The 22,181-nt window shown below is 27.4% G+C and overlaps 3 protein-coding genes across 3 annotated transcripts; 2 read left to right on the top strand and 1 right to left on the bottom strand.

Annotated features, from left to right (window-relative positions):
• Window positions 1–3,782: 3,782 nt before the first annotated feature.
• Window positions 3,783–5,738, top strand: LOC113553515 (gustatory receptor for sugar taste 64f-like). Its single transcript, XM_026956883.1, has 2 exons — window positions 3,783–3,965; window positions 5,520–5,738. Exons 1-2 carry the CDS (start codon window positions 3,783–3,785, stop codon window positions 5,676–5,678), a joined length of 342 nt encoding a protein of 113 aa, XP_026812684.1. The 3' UTR covers window positions 5,679–5,738.
• Window positions 5,739–6,109: 371 nt separating this feature from the next.
• On the bottom strand, window positions 6,110–11,610 carry LOC113553513 (alpha-L-fucosidase). Its single transcript, XM_026956879.1, has 9 exons — window positions 11,040–11,610; window positions 9,316–9,457; window positions 8,808–8,914; window positions 8,550–8,710; window positions 8,182–8,383; window positions 7,621–7,761; window positions 7,278–7,443; window positions 7,065–7,203; window positions 6,110–6,922 (listed from the first exon to the last, which is right to left on the bottom strand). Exons 1-9 carry the CDS (start codon window positions 11,281–11,283, stop codon window positions 6,821–6,823), a joined length of 1,404 nt encoding a protein of 467 aa, XP_026812680.1. The 5' UTR covers window positions 11,284–11,610; the 3' UTR covers window positions 6,110–6,820.
• A 6,181-nt stretch (window positions 11,611–17,791) lies between these two features.
• Window positions 17,792–20,339, top strand: LOC113553514. The gene is made up of 7 exons (XM_026956882.1): window positions 17,792–17,927; window positions 17,990–18,235; window positions 18,307–18,428; window positions 18,630–18,741; window positions 19,033–19,145; window positions 19,933–20,124; window positions 20,189–20,339. Exons 2-7 carry the CDS (start codon window positions 18,109–18,111, stop codon window positions 20,309–20,311), a joined length of 789 nt encoding a protein of 262 aa, XP_026812683.1. The 5' UTR covers window positions 17,792–17,927; window positions 17,990–18,108; the 3' UTR covers window positions 20,312–20,339.
• The last annotated feature ends 1,842 nt before the right edge of the window (window positions 20,340–22,181 follow it).

Below are 22,181 nucleotides of genomic sequence, written 5' to 3'. Positions count from 1 at the left end.
ATAATTTTATTTAATACAATTTTGAATATTAAAAATTAATAATAGGTCACCTGGCAGTATTTTATTTTCCAATTGATTAATTTAACTCAATTACTTTTTTTTAACATGACTAAAAGAATTACCTATTTCAGGAAATTGTAATAAGGCAGTGTTTGATTGTATTGGGTTGAAACAGTGTTACTATTGTTAATTACTAAACCAAGGTGTTCCTTAAGTTATTAAAACCATAATATGATTAAAATATATTATATTAGGTAGGTATAATACTATAATGAGTAGGTACTAATGAGTCAAATATTTGCACTGATAAAATATTATATTAAAATTGATTTCAGTATTATTTGGTACATATTTTTATTTTTTAGATTTACAACTTACAAACTTAAAAAAATATTAATTTTGTTTAATCTTGAGAACAAAATATTACAAATGAATTATAACCATCAATACAGTGTGACTTTGCATCAAGTACCTATTGATTTATTATACTATTCTATAGTAGGTATATTTGTAAATAATAAATAAATGTGGGTATAGTCTTAAATATTATTTTTAAATTTATAAAATGGACAGACAAACTCTGAATAGGAAAAAATCAATTTTTTAAGTATAGATACCTACTGACCCTACACCTTTACTCCTTTAAATATTTAGGTGAATGTTAATATTTTAAATTAATCATTTAATCCCCTTTATTCCTTGGAACAACACGGCAACTATTGAACTAATGACGTATTTGACTATGATCAATACCATTACACGTATGTACCTACTACCTAGATACTTACAGCTTGTATGATATAAATCTCGATTATAAAGGTATGCATTACACAATTAGGTAAATATACTTTTATCAGCTATATCGCTTATATCACTAATTATAGGTAGTTCATTTCAGCTACAAATCGCAATTTATTTGATAAACATCTTGACCATAAAGTGTTTGAATAATTTAGTTATTCAAAAATATCGTTTATTTGTAGGTAGGTATGTGTCAAGATAAAAATAAAAATGCACTTAGTCGTTCACAAAACACACATAAACCAATAATTAAATAAAAGTAGAAAATTCGATTTTGGTTTTTACAACAGCCAGACTACATACCATCTAGTTTTTTGTACCTACGTAACGGTTGTAAACGTGCCTTTATATTCGCAATACAATGTGAAATTGTGTAATATTTTTATTATATACATCATGTTGAAAAACGTCCTCAGAGTGAAACTGTCAAATAATTTCAAACGATTCAAAATAAATCCACACAAGACTGTCGATATCGAGTCGAGTACTTGTTACTTCCTGGATGTGCCCGAAATCCCGTCCGACTCGTTTCGATCCGCTACGAATTTCCCGACGATACTTGGCCAGTATCTGTGTTTGATACCGATATCGCAAGATCGTTTCCGGTTGTTCAGTATAAGGACCGTGCTTTCAGTAGTCGCTCTTGTCTGTCAAATCACCATGACGTTTTTGAGTTTTTGTTGGCTGAAAGAATCCGGCGCCAACATATTCAAAGGAGGTCAAAGAATAAAGAACCTCAACAGATTATTATAACCATACCTATCGAGAATTTTTTTGCAGGTGTAATTTTGTTCTTTGGTGGATCAGCGGTCACCATGGCGTTGCTCATTAACTTATCAACTAAGTGGTGTAATCTTTTAAATAAATGGGAACAGGTTGAGGGATACTTCGGGCACCAAAAGAATTTGAAGTTGAAATTCACTTTCATATCCATTGTGTGTATTATTTTTTCGATGGGTAAGAACTTTACCTTTTAGCTCACTACTCGGCATTTCCTGACTAATTTTTGTAGTACCTAATCTCCTCTATTGTCTATATTTAACATGATATAACTAGGTATTTTATTTGTTTTCATTTAGGTTACAAAAAAATAAAAATAAAATATATTTAGGTATATATAATAAAATGTAAATTGTTATTTATATTTTTTTTGATTGTATGATATAGGTAATATTTTTTTAAGTACGCCAAATTAGAAATTATAATATTGTACATAATATAAACAGTATAATAATGAAATTAATTTAATTTTGAATGCATTGCATTATGAATGACTTTAAATGTTACAGAATATATTTATCAATAAATTGCTCAATTGCAGGGCCGGCGAAAGCTATGGGCGACCTGAGTGACTGCCCAGGACGCCAGCATGAAAGGGGCGCCAAACTAAAAATTATTTTTATTTAATTTATCTTTTAATACGCATTAACAATATATACAATTTGAAATATTCTAATGTCGTTTTAATCGAAAATTCAATTGTCTCATATTTGATATTTGTATAATGTAAGAATATAACAGTGCATCGATAGCGCTGGTTTTGATGTAAAAATAATGCCTACACACCACCGCATTTGTGTGTGTCAATAAAATATATAGATCTGTTCTAATAATTATTTTCGTATAATATTTATCCATCATTTATAAATAAATTCATATACTTAACTAGACGATTACGTCTAGATTCGTTACGCAATGCGATAATTTTATACGCTAATAAAATATTATGTATAACCTTATTACAATATTGTATGATTAGGTCCAGATAATAAAGTTTAAAGTTATATGATATAAACTACATACTAATTTTATTTAATTTTACTACTACTCAAACTAGGGGGGAGGGTATTAATGGCGCCAAAACATGGGTTCGCCCAGGGTGCCAATACTTCTTACGCCGGCCCTGCTCAATTGCATACATATAAATGTATAATATAACTCGGTGATGTACTATTATACATTTATACATAAATATAGGATCAATGCCGAATCTCAATTATTTATCGACATCCTAGTTCGCCGACGTTTCAATTTGTCGATAAATATTAAATTTGCCATATACATATACCGGTTTTATTAACTTTAACTCTATTCTCAATTCTCTGACTGGTGACAAATAGTATTAATAACAACACTATAATATGACAATATGTATGATAATGTTTAAAATATTTTTCCACTTATTTTGAGAAAATACAACTAACCATTATTAGAAGGTTTGGAATGTAGCTTTTTAAAATTTCGCAAAATTAAAGAAAGATTAGCAAATTGTATAAGATAAATAAAATATTATAAAAAAATTATTAATAGATACATATTTAATTTGTATTTTTTCAAATTAAAATCCGAAAGAATAATAAATATCATTAATTGAATATATAGATAAATTAAAATACTAAATGGAATATACATATATAGGACGACTATAGAAGGATAATATTTTTATTATATTGATAAATTGGTTTATGTACCTACCATGTAAATATATATTTTTTCATTAAAATAGTGTACAGTGTACTTATACTATTTAGTATTTATAGTTATGTACGAGTATAGGTATGCTTTATACTGATTTATTATATTTAATAATAATATTCTATTGGACTGCAAGTCTATCGGTAAATTGGGAATATGTGAATTAGTAGTCGGGCTGATCGGCGAATTGGGATTCTACGAATTGTATTCCGGCGACGTGAGAATCACACATCCATGCCATTGATTTGTAGTTACCTACCGGATACCAACTACACTACTAGTTTTGAGTTTGAACAGCTACCCAATAGGTTAGAATAGAATACCGTACCGTCCTTATTTACATAATTACTATAAAATATGTTATTGCTCATTGGTAAAATAATTTCACTAAAGCTCCAGAATTTATGTATTAAATTACAGTGGAACATCTCAGCTACTTGTTGACAGGTATCATAACGACGGAACGGGAAAATTCTCACGAAGTGTTTGAAATTTACGTATTAAAAATGTTCCCACAAGTATTTGCTGTAATTACATACAACACGTGGATAGCAGTGCTGGTTTTGATTGTCAATTCCGTGTCAACTCTCACCCTCTGTTTCTCGGACCAAATAATCATCATGGGAAGTTTAGCACTAGGAAATTACTTTAAGATATTCAACGAGCGCATGAAAACACACAAAGGCAAGGTAAATCGTAAGTGCATACCTATACCTTTCAAAGATATATTATACTATTATATATATATATATATTCGCCAGGGGTGGCGAATCTATGGTATGCGTGCCAAAAGTGGCATGTTAGACAGATTTTCACGACATGCGCAAAATATTTTTCGTTGTTTAATCGTGTTGAATAAAAAAAAAATGAACAAAATGATTTATTATTTAAAAAAAACATATAATCAAATTGCTTTTGGATAATTGCATTTTTATTTCGAAAAAAATGGTTCATTCCGAATAAACTCAATTTTTGCAACATATAATATGACATGTGAAAGTTTATTTTCCACAGTGAATTATTTCAAATCAAAACAGAGAAATAATACATTGTTGGATATTAAACTAAATGTATTACTTGTTTTTCATTAAAACACCACACCTTAGACTAGCGGTTCCTAACTTATGGGCCGTGGAACATATTATAACATTGATATTACTATAACATATATATGTATAAAAATAATGTTATATATTTATATACATATGTGATATGTATGTAAGTGTGTTATTATAGTCATTAGTGAATAGCCTCGAAGATTTTTTTTATAAAATTGGTGTTCCGTACAACTAAAAAGGTTGGGAACCGTCGCCTTAGATTATTAAAATATACAATTGATTTTAAAATTAATTTGTTAAAATTGTTTAAGATTCCCTATCGTCAGAGAAAAACAATTGTTTACGTACCTATGATTCTATGAATATATATTATTGTGAATTATTTTTAAGACTTTGATTACAATAACATTTTGGCATATGACCCGAAAAAGGTTCGTCACTCTTTCTATAAGTTATACATACAAATATACAATACGTATAAGTATAATACGTTTGTCAACCAATGTCCAATGGCATCATTTGAGGAGGAGGGGGGGGTGAAAACTTGTGCAATTGCCTCAGTCTAGTGTTTAGCTAAACTTTTAGTCAGTATATTTAAGACATTGACGTGAATGTCAATACAAAATTAGAAATCTAGAAATTACCAATGTTTGCTAAATTATAAAATATGGTATTATATATAGGTAAGTAGAACGCGGCATGAATGTGTGACATTTTTTAAATTTCGTAGAATACATGTGTTGTAAATCACTATTATAATGTGTTTCACAAAAGGTTTATTTATACATTGTTCATTTGTTTCATAATTTTACTTTTTTTAAAATTCTTTTGAAAAACTTGATATTTAACACTTATAAATTAGTTGGATGACGTTCTTGTATACTTGTATATTATATATACGCCTTCGACATGTGTGCATATAACTAAGTTAAAATAAAACATTTTGAGTCACGAATCATCAGTTAGGCAAAAAATAAAAATAAAGACTCCTCGAACCTACCTTTTTTTTTACAATGATACAACAGAATTGTTATATATTTTATTCTATATGCTTTGTATTTTTAACATTTATCTCACACTTACTCTAGTTTAAGTCTTGAGGTAACTCCCTCAAAAAAACATTTTTTTGACACGCCGCTGTTATACTATATTAAAAATGCGCTTATTGTATCGTGTGCATTGCAGAAATTGACACCGGATCAATGGAAGACATTGCGAGTGGACTACACGCGGTTGTGCAATTTGGCTAGATTGTTGAACGACTGCTTGTGTCATTTGCTGTGCGTGTCTTTGCTAATTCACGTGTACATCATATGCGTAGAAATGCACCAGGGCGTCGTGTAAGGATTTTTATTGTGTGCCTAGTATTAACTATTAAGTCAATGCATATACGTATATATATTAAATGAGTTCTAAATGGACTGTTTTCATTCAAAAATACTATTCGATCTAAATATACTCGATTAGGGATATTCGATAATAGGGTAGATTCCTCGTGTATTTTAAAATCCTGCGAACAATCTTCAACAAAAATTAAGTAATTCAAAGTAATTCACTAGGTATTTTTAATACAAATAAAATAAAAAATAAATTTATTGTTTTTTACACAAAAAAGTTCAAATAGGAAATAATCTATAATATTTATAAAAAAAAATACTAATACTATAAATTACAATGAGTCTTCGGCTCTTTATACCTTATTTCTAAATTAAATTAAATTATCATTATTATATTAACTAAATGGTTAAAATTTAAATCAAACCAACAAACATCGATATTTTATTTAATAGGTTATCATTAAAAAAACTACTGACCCAAATAACATAATTTAATGTAAATACCTTTCTAAATGTACTTCTAAACAAACCAGAATAAAAATAATTTTTTTTTATGTTGTAACATTAACTTAAATTTGAGCCCATGTATTCTTTAGCAATTTATATTGAAATTATTATATTCAGGCGAACAAATGAAAATTACAGTCTAAGTCACTATGTTCATGCCATACTTTCGTTTTTGGTTTCTTCATTGAGAGGATGTTTATTATGTCTATGCTCTGTTACAATATACGAGAACAGCAAATTGCCAAAAAGATCGCTTTATGAAATATCACAGCAATCATTTTGTAACGAGGTGAGTTCAGTTTACTATAATTTCTTAGTTGTTAAAACGTAAACATAGTATAATGATTTAATGGGTAATTTAATGTATTTAATGTAATTTGATTAGGTGGAATTTTTTTTATTACAAATACAAAAAGATCATATCGGACTAACCGGAAGCCACATGTTTTTAATGACCAGAAGATTCTTATTAACTGTGAGTATGGTACCTATACCTAATTTAAATTTATTTATAAATTTTACTCGTTAATTTTAGAGTATAACTGTTAATTATATATTTTTGTTATAGATGTTTGGCACAGTTGTTTCTTATGAAATATTGCTTGTACAAATGAAAGGATACAGTTCTCGAAAAAACACTTATTAAACATTTAAAGTCACCCGTAGAGCCCAGCCCCAATTAGTTTTGGTTTTCGATTTATCTTCTAGCTTAATCATCAAACCGCCTTCTGCTTTTTGAACCCACTATAACAATTTAATATTCAATAGTTAACATGAAAAATAAGTCATAATATAGGTACCTTATTATGTATATACACAAAATATATTATATTATATACGAACGCGAAAAGTTACTTAGGTACCTATATAATATCTATTAAATTACCTTGAGTTTACTTTGTGTGTCCAGCATAACAATAGACTCAATATTTAATTTATCCAGACACGCAGAGTTGAGTAAATTACCATCAGGCCATTGCAAAACTATCGGATAAATTGTCGAAGTATTTTTCCCTTGCGTATACCTTAAAACCAAGTATATAATAAATGTATGAATGTATATATGTATGTATTTCAAGTACTGTTGTTTCAGTTTTACCACAAATGCGGATGTTGTGTATCATTTTGACATGCCAACCAGGGATTGGTATCAAAAATAGATTCCCCATTAACCGACAACCATTGGCCGATTTGTAGCAAACGTTCTTCGTGTAATGGCGGTATCATGCCATCACTAGTAGGACTAATGTTTAGTAACAAATTACCTGTGAATTCATATTTTTCTTTTTAAATACAATATATTATTGTTTATTATTAATAAGTTAAACAAATATATATATATATATATATATACATATAAGTAGTATGTACTCAATAAATATAATAAAGTAAATTTATTTATAAAGTAATCTTATACAGTGTGTCTGTATATAGTTGTTTACCTCCAAAGCTTACTGTTTCAACTAATTGGGTGATTAAATTCTGTATTGAGTATACATCTAATGCTCGAGCATTCCTCCTGTAGCCCCACGAATACTTATCGATTGTCATAGCGTTCTCCCATTTTCGACCAATTACCTTCCCTGAAATATAAATAATATGTATAATCTATAGACATTGTACTAGCACAGTTGCTTATAATATATAACAAAATAATTTCTAAGCGTATAAAAACTAGGTTATTCTTGATTCCTCTATCATTATTACATATAAACTTTGAATTAATAATAATAACAATAACAGTTATAACTAATTAAGTATAGTATTTCCAATTGGATTTTCATACTTATTTAAAAATATTCCTAATAATATAATATGCTGCTTTGGAACATGGAATTAAAAATAACAATTAAAAACTTAAAAAATAGTAAAAATGTTGTTTACTAACGACTTAATAATATGTAAAAACACTGAGTACACGCTGCTTTACATACGCGTATATTCAAAATGTATTTAATCTAATTTTATGATCAAATTTATAGCTATAATATATTATACAATACCTGGTTGATATCTATCTGCACAGGTCATAAATCCACCATGCTTGCATAGTGTATTGCCACCCCATCGATCATTTACCACTATTGTGTCTTTGACAGGACTGTCGTTGTAGAGCCAAGCGAGGAAGTTCAACGAATCCCAGTAAGTGTCCGGCGCTTCCCATTCGCCATCCGACCATATGATTTCCGGTTTATAATGGTTCACCTATATAATATATTATTGTATACGAGTATATGATAGTTACTAAAGTTCCATTATTATAAAGAATGTTTATTATTACTTTATTGGTGCGGTTAATCATATAAGTAATAAGTATATATACATTATACCTATATATTTAAACGTTAATTATAATAATCAATATTTTTACCAATTCGTAAAGTTCTGGGAGAACTTTCTCGGTCACAAAAGTGTTAGTGGTCAAATTAGATTGTTTGTCCTGTAACCAAAGTGGGTTAAACCATTCGTATAACGAATGGTACACCCCAAACCGAGTCTTGTTTAAACTTCTTATGGCTCTACTCAGGTCACCTTCATGCATCAAAAACACACCAATATAATTATGATACCCAATACATACTATACGCACTATACGCCGTAAAAACTCCACAGTTGTATATATACGTACCTACTAAATCTCTATGGGGTCCGACGTCTACAGAGTTCCATCCGAATGATGTTTTCGAAGGCCACAGTGTGTAACCTTCGTGGTGTTTAGTGGTCAATACTACGTATCTAAATAATATTATATAAATAGATATATATTATTGTAACGAATAATATTATAACCGAGTATAATATTATTTTAAATTAATTATTATTGAACATATAATATACGCGGGGTGGGTAGAGTTGTCATTGTGTTTTTATATTGCTCATCTGTTTCATGTTTTAAGCTAATGAAAAAATAAACACGGCGATGATCTTAATTTTATTGTACAGCTGCACTGTATATAAAGTTTTTCAAATTTTGTGCGACAAAAAACTGCGGCCATTACTTCGAGTTTTCTAATGTGTAATGCACTAATAATACCCATACATTTAGTCGTGGAAATTTATCCTATAACTGTCCTATACAGTATATAGTTTGTAAAAAAGAAAAGCTTTACGTAAATAATTACATAATGTATAGTTACTTTGCACCGGAGTCCTTGATGATACTGGCCCATTGCATAGGGTCGAAGAACTCCGCGGTGAACTGGGGACCAAATTCTTGATACGTGAAACCCGGTTTGTAACTTTTTGTCATAAAGTTTACATAGTTTGCGCCCTTCCTACCTGTATAAGTCGAGTAAATATGAAAAATAATTATTAGGTATAATACTCGTAATTATATGATTCAGTGATTATCATAATGGCAAGTGTAATGTAAGTTTCTACTGTTTCTAGTAATTTAGACGTTAACCCTATCTTACAAGATTTTAATTTAACAATCAATCTTAATTTATTTATATGAATAACTTCGTTTAGAATGCTTGTAAATCGTTTTTATATGCACGTCTATTGTATTTTTAACAATAAACAAATATGACACTAAAGAAAAAATTGGTGCTGTGTACTTTCATCTTGTTAAACATACAATAGACAATCATTCATGTAATTGTACGTTTATAATAATTACTCAAACAAACGTATTAATATAAGCATATTAAAATAATAAAAAAATAAACTTAGAATTTAGAGTCAGTAACTACTAACTATACTAAGTCCTAACCCTATAACGACTAAAATGTACTCACGGAAATCGACAGAGTAATCTAAGAAAATATTATTTCATCTGAAACCCGATTATGTTTTAATAACGCGAAATCAACATACATTTTTAAAATTGATAGTTTATTATATCGGTCCTAAAATAATCTCTATGCATTTTGAGTAGATATTATAATTATATAAATATTCAATAATGCAAAATATAAATTCTAATAGATGATTATAAAACTAAATAAAAAATAAAAATACTTTTACTTTTCTCTACTATGAAATTATGTCAAAATGAAACTATAGTTTGGATGTCTGGATTACTTAATTATCACGACAAAAACGATTTTAAATAATAATGTATCGTAGTAATGCATCATGCTGTACAGGAGATTCATCAACCATGCTTGCCTCTATTTTTTTCTTTTAATAAATAATTTAATCACGTTCCGTTTTTTAAATTTTCAAGTATATATAAGTATTATACTATACATAGTTTCAAATACTTATATTTTTATACTTTATGAGGAATATTTTGTGGTGAATGGTACCAACTTCTTTTTTTTTTTTAATGAGAATCACCTTTTTCTCGTGTATTGTTAATCATATATCTGTTTTGAAAATGTTTATGTACCTATTTAATCGACATTTTGTGAATAGTTTTTGAGTTATTTGACTTTGTATTCTAATGATAGGTCTATGAATGGATTTAAAAAATAAGAGGGAAAGGATGGTTTAAAAATGTAAAATGTTAGTACTTAACTAATATTAATCAATCAATATTCCATAATAGTTTTTTTATTCCTAGTATAATAAATATTAGATCCGTTATTACAGATATTTTTTTGAACGATTATCCTTACTATATTAATATTATTATACATTTTAATAACTCATGCTCTACACGTCTAAATTTGATTTAGATGCTTATAATTTTTAAAATTTTCTTGTATCGTAAGATAGTTATTACATAATTAAATGGTATATAAATCTAAATAATTGAAAATATTATGGTCCTTAGGTAAACTTAAAAGTTTCAAAATTCAGAATTTGAATAAATGTATACCTAGTATTGAAAAAAAAAAACAATGGGGATGAGTATATTTATTGGTGAATAACCCAATATACAAACATTACAGATTTACAATTCACTTGTTACCTCTCCAGTTCAACCAAAACCATTCGCTGCCAAACGCTGGCACTGAGTACACGCCCCAGTGGATGAACACGCCGAACTTGGCTTGGTCGTACCACGCAGGCAACGGTCTGGCGTCCAAGCTGGTCCAGTCAGCCTCGTATCTGTGGATGTCAGCTGATACCGCCCCTGTGTATGCTGAGGCGGATATCCACGCAGTGACAACGATGGCAAGGACCACGTCGGTCACGCGTCGGAGGTTCGACATCTATCCTTATTCGCTGGACTTGAGATTAGGTATATTGAAATATTTGTTATGTTACGGGCTCAATATTATTGGTTTACGCTTTCCAGTTGAGCAGACAACGACACGGGATAGACAGTAAAATCGTGGCACGATAAAATATTATGTATAGCACCGGCTGCACGATCGTCGTTGTCGTCGGTTGCCTCGCGAACGACTGACTGCAGCTGCAGGTTACGAGTTGTATATACGTACCTTACAGGGGTCACAGGACGTGGTACAATGTATAACATTCGTGAGGACGGACCTCCGCAATATTTGCATAACGTAACCGTGGTATATATTGTACATAACGTATTAACGTATACATACTTATATAACATACGCGTATACGTTCGTCTATACACGATTATAATTTCTCGTTGAATTTGAAATAAAAACGCACAAAAATTTCGAGGTCGTATTTACATATATTATGTGCGTATATTGATAAATTTTATATTTTTATAATATACGTATATACAGTGAGGTACGCAGATAAGGTCGTGACGGAAAACTGGTCGAGTTGTATGTATACACTATATAGGTACCTACATCCGCGTTAGTTGTGCGTGTGACACGTACAAATTCTTCATACACACCACTTCACCAATTTAATCATTGCGTGAGGACGCACTCGCAAACATATCCATATATTGTACATAAATACATAATGTATACATCGAGAAGATTTGACAATTTCATACAATAAAATTATATTCATATAAGTACACGTTACATCTTTCAGACACCGTGTATTTGGGATGTTCAAGATTTTGAGAACGAATAAGGTATTATAGGTATATGATTGAGAAATACGTAATTTGAAAGACCCTGTACATAATACGTGTATGCAATATCGTAGCGTATATAGTTCGCGCACACCCGTACAATTAACTGTTTATCATTGACCTTTTGTCGTAGACACCGTTTTTTTTACCCATGTGCTTGTTGTTCCGGCTTATTCGTTAAAAACTATTACAATATTGTCAGATAAATTAATTCCAAATTCCAAATTCTTATGTACGAGTATAGGCTATAGCTTACCAATATAATATATTATGTGCAATGTATGTTAAGTGCGTATCTATACATATATGGAAAAAAACTTGGTGTATCAAAAATACGAAAAAATATTAAATATATATAGCAATTGCAATATTGTGGCCATCATTTCTGAAAGTTTCTATAGTTTATGCATGCTAAATGCTAAAATATCTTTTATACAATCGAAATTCTGTACTATTAAAAAATAACAATACTATCAAGTTCAGACATGCATTTTATACGTTATTATTTTATATTTATGTTGTAAATATTTGTAATATTAGGTGTAAAATGATATACTATGTTACTATATATTCTGTATACTTTCATATTCTCATATACTGTTCGAGCTAAATTAGAGGGAGATCCATGATGTTCCAACATTTACTCAGTGCTCACTATAGTTTTTTTTTTTACAAATACTATTTTTATTTAATGCAACATACCTACATTTGCTGCATACTTATTTCTACTGTTTGCTTAATCAATGTAATGCAATAATTTATCTAAAACATCGAGCTTTACTTTTAGTGAATTTGAATTGAAAAAAAGAAACGAAATTACATTTGATTATATATTATAACAGTGCATTTCAATGATGCGGGTTATGAGTTATGACTGATACTATCATCCCAATATATAATACTCACGTTTTATTTAAATTAAAAACATAACAATACGATATACATTAACACGTCATAATGTTATTATTTCAGAATAACGAATACCTGGGTACCTATTCATTAAAATGTATAATATTATTATATAATAATTGCTCCATAATTTATTTCTATGACACATAAAACATAAGTTTGACAAACTCCTTCTATTGAGGTACCTAGGGAACACAAGAAAAAACTTCATAATATATAGGAAAATAACTGTGTGTAGACGTGTGCAGTAATAATTAATATTTAAAGCAAAATAATAAATATGGAAAACCACAATTTTTTAGTATAACTATAACTATAGAACTTAAATTGATATGATTGGTGCGTAACTTGCGTGAAAGTGAAATACTGAAACGATATTCTATAACCTTTATGTTTATATATTCTGATACTCATCATGCTGTCATGTGTTTCAAACGAATACGAAAATGTATTTGCAAAAAACATATCAACAAAAATTGTAAAAAAATTGCTCTGTCGTCGGTATGTTAACAAATAACAGTATTATCAATATTTATTAAATATATCAAAATATAAGCGATTTTTATCATAACGATTTTTGATAGGTACGCATGTGACGTAGATATATGCTGCCAAAAATTACCAGACAAGATCGCATATTATACAAAGATTTTCAGTATTCAACTCTAGCGATTAGGTAATTAATAACAATTATAAGCTCGCCATACACAATCTCAAGACATGAAAAAAATTGTAAATGCAAGTTGAATATGAAACATTTTAAACTTATAATGTAATATAATTACAATAATTGTTTTGTATGTTCAACTAACTCTATTCTAGAATTTTACCATACAAATGAAAGTAGAGATTTTTAGTTTTAACAAACTAATGCGACTATATTATGTGAACCGTAAGCGGTAAGTGCCTACTTTGGTGACGGAAGTCGCTAATTTTTTTTTAAAACAAAGTAGAGTAATAATTGTGTTTTAAAGTTTTTTTTGTATAATAGATGATGTGGACCGTGACTTGTGAAACCAATTCTTGACTCTTGTCCCGGTCTTAAGTACTTATGGGCTATAATGTATATGTACGTATATTACAATAAAAAATAATTAATAAGAAACTTGCTAAAAGAAATTATATTTAAATTTATTTTACACTTGTTCAATAGTTCTAGTTGATATTGTTCACTATAGTATCTAATTCCAATGACTATACGCTAAAAATTTAAATTTATATTATGCAACTTATATATGTATTTCAACAATATACACAAACTTTTGTATACAAAGCCCAAAGGCTAGACAAAGTTGCGTATTTATTTTTTTAATAATCTACAACGAACAGCATAAAGATAGCTTTAAAATGTTTTCATTGTTAATGTTAATATATAAGTAATATTCACATGACAAATGAAATAGTGTCATAGTGGACAAGATGTGTTTCACTTTCACATTAAAATAAACAGTTCTGACATTATAAAAATATATGAATATTATCACGACATTTTAGAAATCAACTTATATACGTTAATATTTTAGTAGCATGGAACAGTAGAAGTAACGGTCTGGCCTACTGAGCTACTATACTATAGCACAGTAGGACACTAAAAACGCTTTTATTTTTAATATTTATAGATTTGTTGTATAAAAAAAATAAAAATTAATGTAATTATTTTTTTTCATTCCCTTATAAGTTATAGTAATATTATATTATCATTAGTGGTATAATATACATTATGTGTTGAAATAAAATAAAATATGCTGAAAATAGTTGCAATCCCATCCAAAAATCAGAAGCCTATACTTAAGCCTTAACTTAACCCAAACTGTACTTTTTTAATTAAATATTGTTTACAATTTGCAAAATTTTTCAATTAATTAATAATTATTTATTTTTTTGTACACACATTAATGGTTTTATTTTTAATATATTAGATAAGGATTGATCTTTATTCTAGGTAATAAATGTCTTATTAAATCGTGACTAACACTATTCATAGAATTTATATCATAATACACATTATATATTAAAATATGGATAAAATTACTTAACAATAATATTTTTGAGCAGTGTCGTAAATTGCGCTAAATTGGTAGGATGTAAAATGGATTTTGGACGAACTGATTGGTGGAGGTAAAAAACCACACATCACTAATCATAGTTTTAAGACCAAATTATAATTATAACTGGAAAAGATTTTTTTGATTTTGAGATCAGCAGACCACAAAGAATTGGGGAAGTTATAGTAGTGATTTAATAGGAGAACTAGATCAGTACGATACTACCTACTTCTTCAAAACGAAAAATAATGGAGGCCGTTTCACTTTTGGTTTTGAACCAAGAACAAAGCTTAGTCTTAAATAAAGTTATTCAAAAAATTGAAAGTAAACAAGTGATTTGTTTTTCTTTGATTCCCCAGGTACTGGAAAAACGTTTATTTTAAATATCTTACAGTAGATTCTCGTTTTGTCGAATCTCAAGGAAACGGAAATAAGTTCGAGATTATTAAAAAATTTGTAAATAATTTGAATACTTTATACTTAAGGTACTAATACTACGTACATATCAATATATACTACAATAATGAATAATTTTTTTATTAAATCTGTCATTTAAGTTTGTTTAATACCTATTACTTTTGTCTTTGTAGAAATGTGAATATTAATTGTGAGAACATTTAATTTACGCTTATTTTCCATTTCATTATATTATATCATGATTGACTACAAATATTGATTACTAACGCGTAAAATCACAATCACTACACTGAATGTACTGCTAAATTGTCTGTTCTTACTGTAATAAAAATATTATTTGTGTACACTCGAGATAACGAAAAACGATTAATTTTATTTCCAGTTATAGAGAGAAAACTCTGTCTAGTGTAATAGTAATTTTAAGGGGCATTTAATGTACCTCAAGATAGCAACGTTTAACACAATAAGAATCTACTGCATTAGCTTTTATCTGGAAAGACATAAAATAATTGACGTTGCTGTAACTTCCTTTGGACTAGCTGCAATACGTTGCTCAGTGGGGGACGAACGGCGCACTCAGTTCTTAAACTTATATTAAATTTAGTTCACGAGGAAATGTCAGTTTGTAATTTTAGTAAAAATAGTGTCCGCGAACGAATATTTGCCGTAGTTGAGTAGTGTAAGCTATTGGTTTGGGATGAATGTACGATGTCCTATAAAAATGCAATCTAAGCACTAGATCACACTAGAAAGACATCAAGAGTAACCAGAGTATCACGGAAGAGATGGTGGTAATTTTAGCTATTCATTTTAAACAGACCCTGCCGGTGATTACTAGGGGCACTGACATATGAAATAAATAAGTTTGAAAATGTCTATAATTAAGGGAACATATAAAAAATATTTGTCTGACTACACATTACAAGTACAACTGTATAATGATGCACAATCAAAACAATTGCCATTGTACTTCTAAAAATCGGAGAAGATTTTATGGCAATAGACAGTAACGGCATGATTACATTGAACCGTGAATTATGTCAAATTGTCAATAACACAAAAAAATGTAAATCCCGATCTGCAATTAAATATGGGCAATCAAGAATGACTATGTGAAACACTAATTTTAGCACTGACAAGTAAGACAGTGGCGCAGATGAATGGAAAAACAAAAAAAGGAATTTATAAAAGTATATTAAAATAAGATAAAATATACAATATATCACAGCAGTTTGCAGTTTATATTAGTATTATTACAAAATTACTAATTAGTATAATAGTATGTAACTAATATAACTATACATAACATGATCACGTAGGATGCTACTGCCCAGTGCCCACTAAGAACTGACGTTGTTGTTTTTAGACCAAGAAAATCGTAAACTAAACGTTGTACTTTATATGTAAAGAGATTTTTCAATTAGGGTAATTGCTTAATATGAAAAGCTAAAAAAAAAACAAAATACAAAGAAATAAATTAAAAAATGAAGACAAAAAAGAACAAAAACAAAATACCTATTAAGTTTAAATTTTTAATTAAAAAATTAATTTAATTAAATAGATTTGGTACAATTTTTTTAAAAAATGTGCAAGGGCGAAATCGGGTAAAAATATATTGTTAATAAAATAACAAAGCAGATGAAATCGTGAGTATCAGCTAATAATAACTATTAATATGTTTATTATAAATTTAAGGACTGCTTTACGCTTTACAAATAAATATACTAAACCTAAGTAATCAATTTTTTGTTTCTAAAGTAAAAGTATGAGTATTTATTTTTTTACTTCGATATTTTTACAAGAAAATCATCTATTTGAATAAGGCTAACGAACACTGTTTTTTTAGCGGAATATAGCAATATTAGTAAACTAATTCCTAATTATGAATCGGGATTCGCGGATAATTATATAAGACATAAATAAAGTTAGCAAAAAATAAATGTATGTATATAGAATAAACCAAATAATAATTTTTAACTTCAAAGCAAGTACATTTTTAGTTTTCTATGCTTCTATATTGCTTCTAAGTTCATAAATGAAGATGATAATATAAAACAATGAATTGTTATTTAATCAGTAAACATGATTTCACTATTTTCACCACAGGGAACAAAATATATTAATATGAAATATTCAAAAATATTATTATATTTTATTCTGTGATCGTAGTGAGGCTCGGATAATTAGTTAGATAATATTTACTGATAAAATACTAGAAAATGGTTAAAAATAAAAATAGATGTTTCGTTAACGGGTATAATAATTATTAATAATCAATTGTCATTATGATAATAAATAATAATTCAAATTTTCAGTACAACAAAACTATGTTAAACATTGTTGGCTTGGTGGCTGGTGCTCAAAGTCAAAATATCAATATTACTAAATTAGTTTGTACTTAATTATTATATTGATATTTTAGTGTGTACCTGTTGTGTAGTTTTGTGTCGACATAGATTAAACATACGTATGTTTGATTTATCGTTGTCCATCGATGTCATGTTAATCTAACCACTATTCGTGTTACAGTTATCCGTCGTCGCAAATAATCCACTACTCGTGTCAAGTTCACTTACAGTTCAATTTCAATCTTAAAGTATCTAAAGTAATATATTTTATTGATTGTCCCAGAAATAAGTTGATCCAAAATGCCACGTACCAAAGGAAGAAAAGTTCAACGTTCGGCTGTTGAAATGAATTTGACTGCTGTGAATGCGACCATGGGCAATCAATCGAAAACTATAAAAGACATTTTATACGAATTTGATTATGAAAGTAATATCCATAATGCATGCCATGTTAAGTTCGAGTATCCAATTTGTGTGTTTGCTTTTTTCGTTTTTTAGAACAAAATATCGAAAATCATTTTTTTGCCATAATTGAAAACTATACAAATTTAATTGAAAATGCATTTTTAATGATAAAAATTAATATTGGTGATTTATTACATAGTAATCTCTATGACATGGTGAGTAGGTATCATAACATTACCTTCGTATCAATTTCAATATCTATTGGATTATAGAACATAATAAACATTGGATATTTATTTATTTATTTATTTTAATCAAATTATATTATACCAACATTAACAATTAACATAGTATTATACTACTAATTATATTACACTATAATTATTATTACAAGTAATCATAATTTATTTTTGCAGATTCTTAAGCAACATCCAATAAAATCTAACTGTGTAACTAAAAATGAACTGGAACAACCTTCAAGCCTAGTTACTCAAAATACAACAAATAGAGTGACCAGACAAAAAAGTGGTAAGAATAAGTAGCTATTTAAAACTATAAATCTTTTTTTATCTGTATAATAATGATTCATAGTCATACAACCTAACGGCTTACATTTCAAACATTAAGATAACTACTAAGTAATTAGTTGGAGTGATTTAAAAAAAAAAATTCTGTGGTAATAGTACAAAGTAGAGTTTTAACAACCGTATTAATTTTTAAATTTGTTTCAGGCATTTGATTTTAATGAAAAAAATGTATTTTTAATTTATTTCAAAAACATTAGTAGTACTATACCATAATTATAAATTGTTCTTTTAGTATTCAAGACCTATGGCTCTACTGTTACTACAACCGAAGTAAAATGCAGCAGTTCCACACACATTGATGATAATCGCCCACTATTAACAGAAATAATAGAATCTAAGTTCAAAGTAAATATACCTAATGTATGAAATATTAATATTCAAAAAATTAACTTAGATAAATACTCATTCATATCGCTTGAGTCTTACTGAAACTTAAAATGTATAATACTCTTAGAAATCATGTATAACATAGTTATTGGTTTTTAATGATTTTTTATTACTTGTGTTAGTCTTTTCTTAATTAATAACAAATTATAAATTGGATGGTATACAAATGTAAAAAGGAATATGTCAAAATTACTATTTTACAGGAAAAAATATAATTCTTTTACCTTAAAACAGAATAAAAATAGCCGAAATAACTTATTTTTTTTACCCCAACAACAACAACACCATAAAATTTTTTCATTACTATAAAAATTATATTATATTTTATAACAATTATAATTAGCATTCTGTTGTATTAAATTTAAATGTGTAAGTAAATAATCAAATTTTAGAAAATAATGTTTTTAACTAAACAATTTTTTTCTTAATACTTTACTCATATCTGGGATGATTACCTTAAATCTCAATATAAAAACTAAAAATGGCTTAGACTCAAAACATTAAACAATTACATATTATTGTTCTAATTCAATTAATTTTAATATCAGAGCACAATAAAATATAATATGCAAATAAGTATATTTCATAATTAACATAGATTTTAATTGCCCAAAAAATACACAATCATCAATTTTTATATGTAGTACAAAATATGTTTTAGTCCTTTTTTGTTGCTATTTTTTAATATTATTTTTAAATATGTAAAAAATTAATTTTATTAAAACATATATTATATATATTTCAGACTCCAATTAATCAACCATCTGTATCTTCAGCAATAATTACACCAAAATTAAATATGAATGAACCAATGTCGATTATGAGGTATCCAAATCAAGGAGAAATTGCACTTTCAATGACAGGAAGTCCACTCATGATTTCATCGGTTTCTAGAGATGACATGGCTTCAGTCAGTGTACCATTAGCCAATGGAAATGTAATTTAAACTTAAAATATAGTAATAGTCATTTTTTATATTTATATGTTGTTGTTTTTTTAAGGTTCTTTCAATATTACCCAGAGTTGGTTCTACTATGGATATATCTTTTGATGAACAGACTAAATGTGAATTACTTCTTCTGAAGAAAAACATTGAAGGGCTATTGAAAACTAATAAAAATTGAACATACAAAAACATTTTTTTTTTTTTTAATTCACAACATAACTTTTAAAATCATTTACTGATAAATATATGTTTATTATTCTTGTTTGATATACTGTGATTATTATTTATAATTATAACTTCTAAATTTATTGTAGAAAAATATTATAGTAATTAAGTGTGTTCATAAAATGTAAAACAAAATTCAGTATAGTTTGAGCATATTATCTAAAATATTAAAATAAAATATATTGTATTACGGTTTATCATATTCGGTTCTTATAATTTCTTAATATTATAATTAATAATACCTGAAATTAAAATTAAAGCTTATAAACATAAATAATCATTTTATTTATGTTTATTCTAATTACATTCTAAAGTGAGAAATTATATATTTTAAACACTAATAAATTGTGATTTATATAATATATGGATAGGTACACTTATATAACAAAAATTAATACTGTCTTTACACTTGAAATACTAAAGATTTATGTAGATCAACAAAGGATATGTCATAGATTTAAAAATGGTACCTACATAACTACATATAATATTATGTAAGTATATATTAATATACTACGATTTATATATACTAGCATTTATTATAAATATAGTATTTATAATCAATGATACTAGTCTAGAAGAAACCATGTTATTTATTATTTCATGGAAAGTTCTTAAAAGTTGAAATGTTTCAAAGCAAGAGATTAGTATTGTGTTCTCTTAAGCCTATTATAAAATAATATTATATGTTGTCAAATAATTCGTGAAAAACCTCCATCTCAATAATAAATTGGTTATAAATGTTATGACAATTTGTTTAATTAATAACGATTAGATTCGCTAAAACAAAATAATCAATAGAATACTGTTTGTTGTTGATTATTTTTGTTCTTAAAATTATAATTTCAAAGTACATTAATACAAAATATTTAAGTCTGGAGACCATAGGTACTCTATAATATTTTGCAGTAATGCTATAATCTAAAAAAATAGCTTTTTTACTTTTAGTATCTTATTCTTGTCTATTTTCTTTTGAGATATAAATCCGTGATAATTATTCTTGGATAATTTATTTTTAGTAATTTGTTAAAATAAAGTTTGTACATCGCTTTACTTTTAATTTAATAAGTAAACAATATAGTTGTATAATTACAATTTTATATAAAAACAGTACATATTAGGTACCTACTTAATAAATAATAAAATTACATATTGCAACTCCTACATGACGTTGAGCCTTTGAGGTTATTTAGTATTATTAAATATTACTAATATTTGAGCGTTAGTCATTACTAAAAATAGTTTTAAATGGATTTTACTTCGCATTCAATATTCATCTGTAAACTGGATTATTAATATTTTTTTAAATACTTTTTAATGTCATACACGACGTATCTAACTGTAGTGAATGTGGTTGATGAATTTTGTAAATTCTAATTTAAGCCTATGTTTATAAATTATAATCATAAAATATAAGATTTATATAATTCACGAACGAAGTAGAATCACGATCATCATTCGTGTTTATAGGTGCTTTATACGCGGCAAAATATTTACATTGTTACATATTATATTGACTACTCTTCCAGAACATGTAGTACTCGCTATTTACGTTTATTGTTGTTGTTTTAATAATTTAATGTTTTGTTTCATTATTAATCCATTATAATGAGAAATGTAATAAAAATTATAAAATACTAAAATAAATATTTAAAATAGTATTAACTAAATTTTGATGGTTATACAATAACCAATTATAAAATTTCAAATTTTCAAAAACACATTTTATACGAGTATAGTTAAGAGTTTCAATGAAAATATAATTCATTGATAGGTGTTAGGAGCTATAGGTGAAATAATCATGGTATATTATAAAATAAACA

The sequence above is a fragment of the Rhopalosiphum maidis genome, chromosome 2 (assembly GCF_003676215.2).
Source record: "Rhopalosiphum maidis isolate BTI-1 chromosome 2, ASM367621v3, whole genome shotgun sequence".
NCBI classification, from domain to species: Eukaryota; Metazoa; Arthropoda; class Insecta; order Hemiptera; family Aphididae; genus Rhopalosiphum; species Rhopalosiphum maidis.
This window is presented reverse-complemented; position numbering and strand designations above follow the sequence as displayed.

What these genes read in the sequence shown, in the direction of transcription:
- LOC113553515 (XM_026956883.1), top strand. Translation starts at nt 3,783, where the DNA reads ATGTTCCCACAAGTATTTGCTGTAATTACATACAACACGTGGATAGCA. An exon ending in TGAAAACACACAAAGGCAAG is followed by an intron (nt 3,966 to 5,519) that starts GTAAATCGTAAG and finishes TGTGCATTGCAG; the next exon opens with AAATTGACACCGGATCAATG.
- LOC113553513 (XM_026956879.1), bottom strand. Translation starts at nt 11,283, where the DNA reads ATGTCGAACCTCCGACGCGTGACCGACGTGGTCCTTGCCATCGTTGTC. An exon ending in TCCCAGAACTTTACGAATTG is followed by an intron (nt 8,384 to 8,549) that starts GTAAAAATATTG and finishes TATATTATATAG; the next exon opens with GTGAACCATTATAAACCGGA. An exon ending in TGCAGATAGATATCAACCAG is followed by an intron (nt 7,762 to 8,181) that starts GTATTGTATAAT and finishes TTTATATTTCAG; the next exon opens with GGAAGGTAATTGGTCGAAAA.
- LOC113553514 (XM_026956882.1), top strand. Translation starts at nt 18,109, where the DNA reads ATGCCACGTACCAAAGGAAGAAAAGTTCAACGTTCGGCTGTTGAAATG. An exon ending in ATACGAATTTGATTATGAAA is followed by an intron (nt 18,236 to 18,306) that starts GTAATATCCATA and finishes TTCGTTTTTTAG; the next exon opens with AACAAAATATCGAAAATCAT. An exon ending in ATAGTAATCTCTATGACATG is followed by an intron (nt 18,429 to 18,629) that starts GTGAGTAGGTAT and finishes TTATTTTTGCAG; the next exon opens with ATTCTTAAGCAACATCCAAT.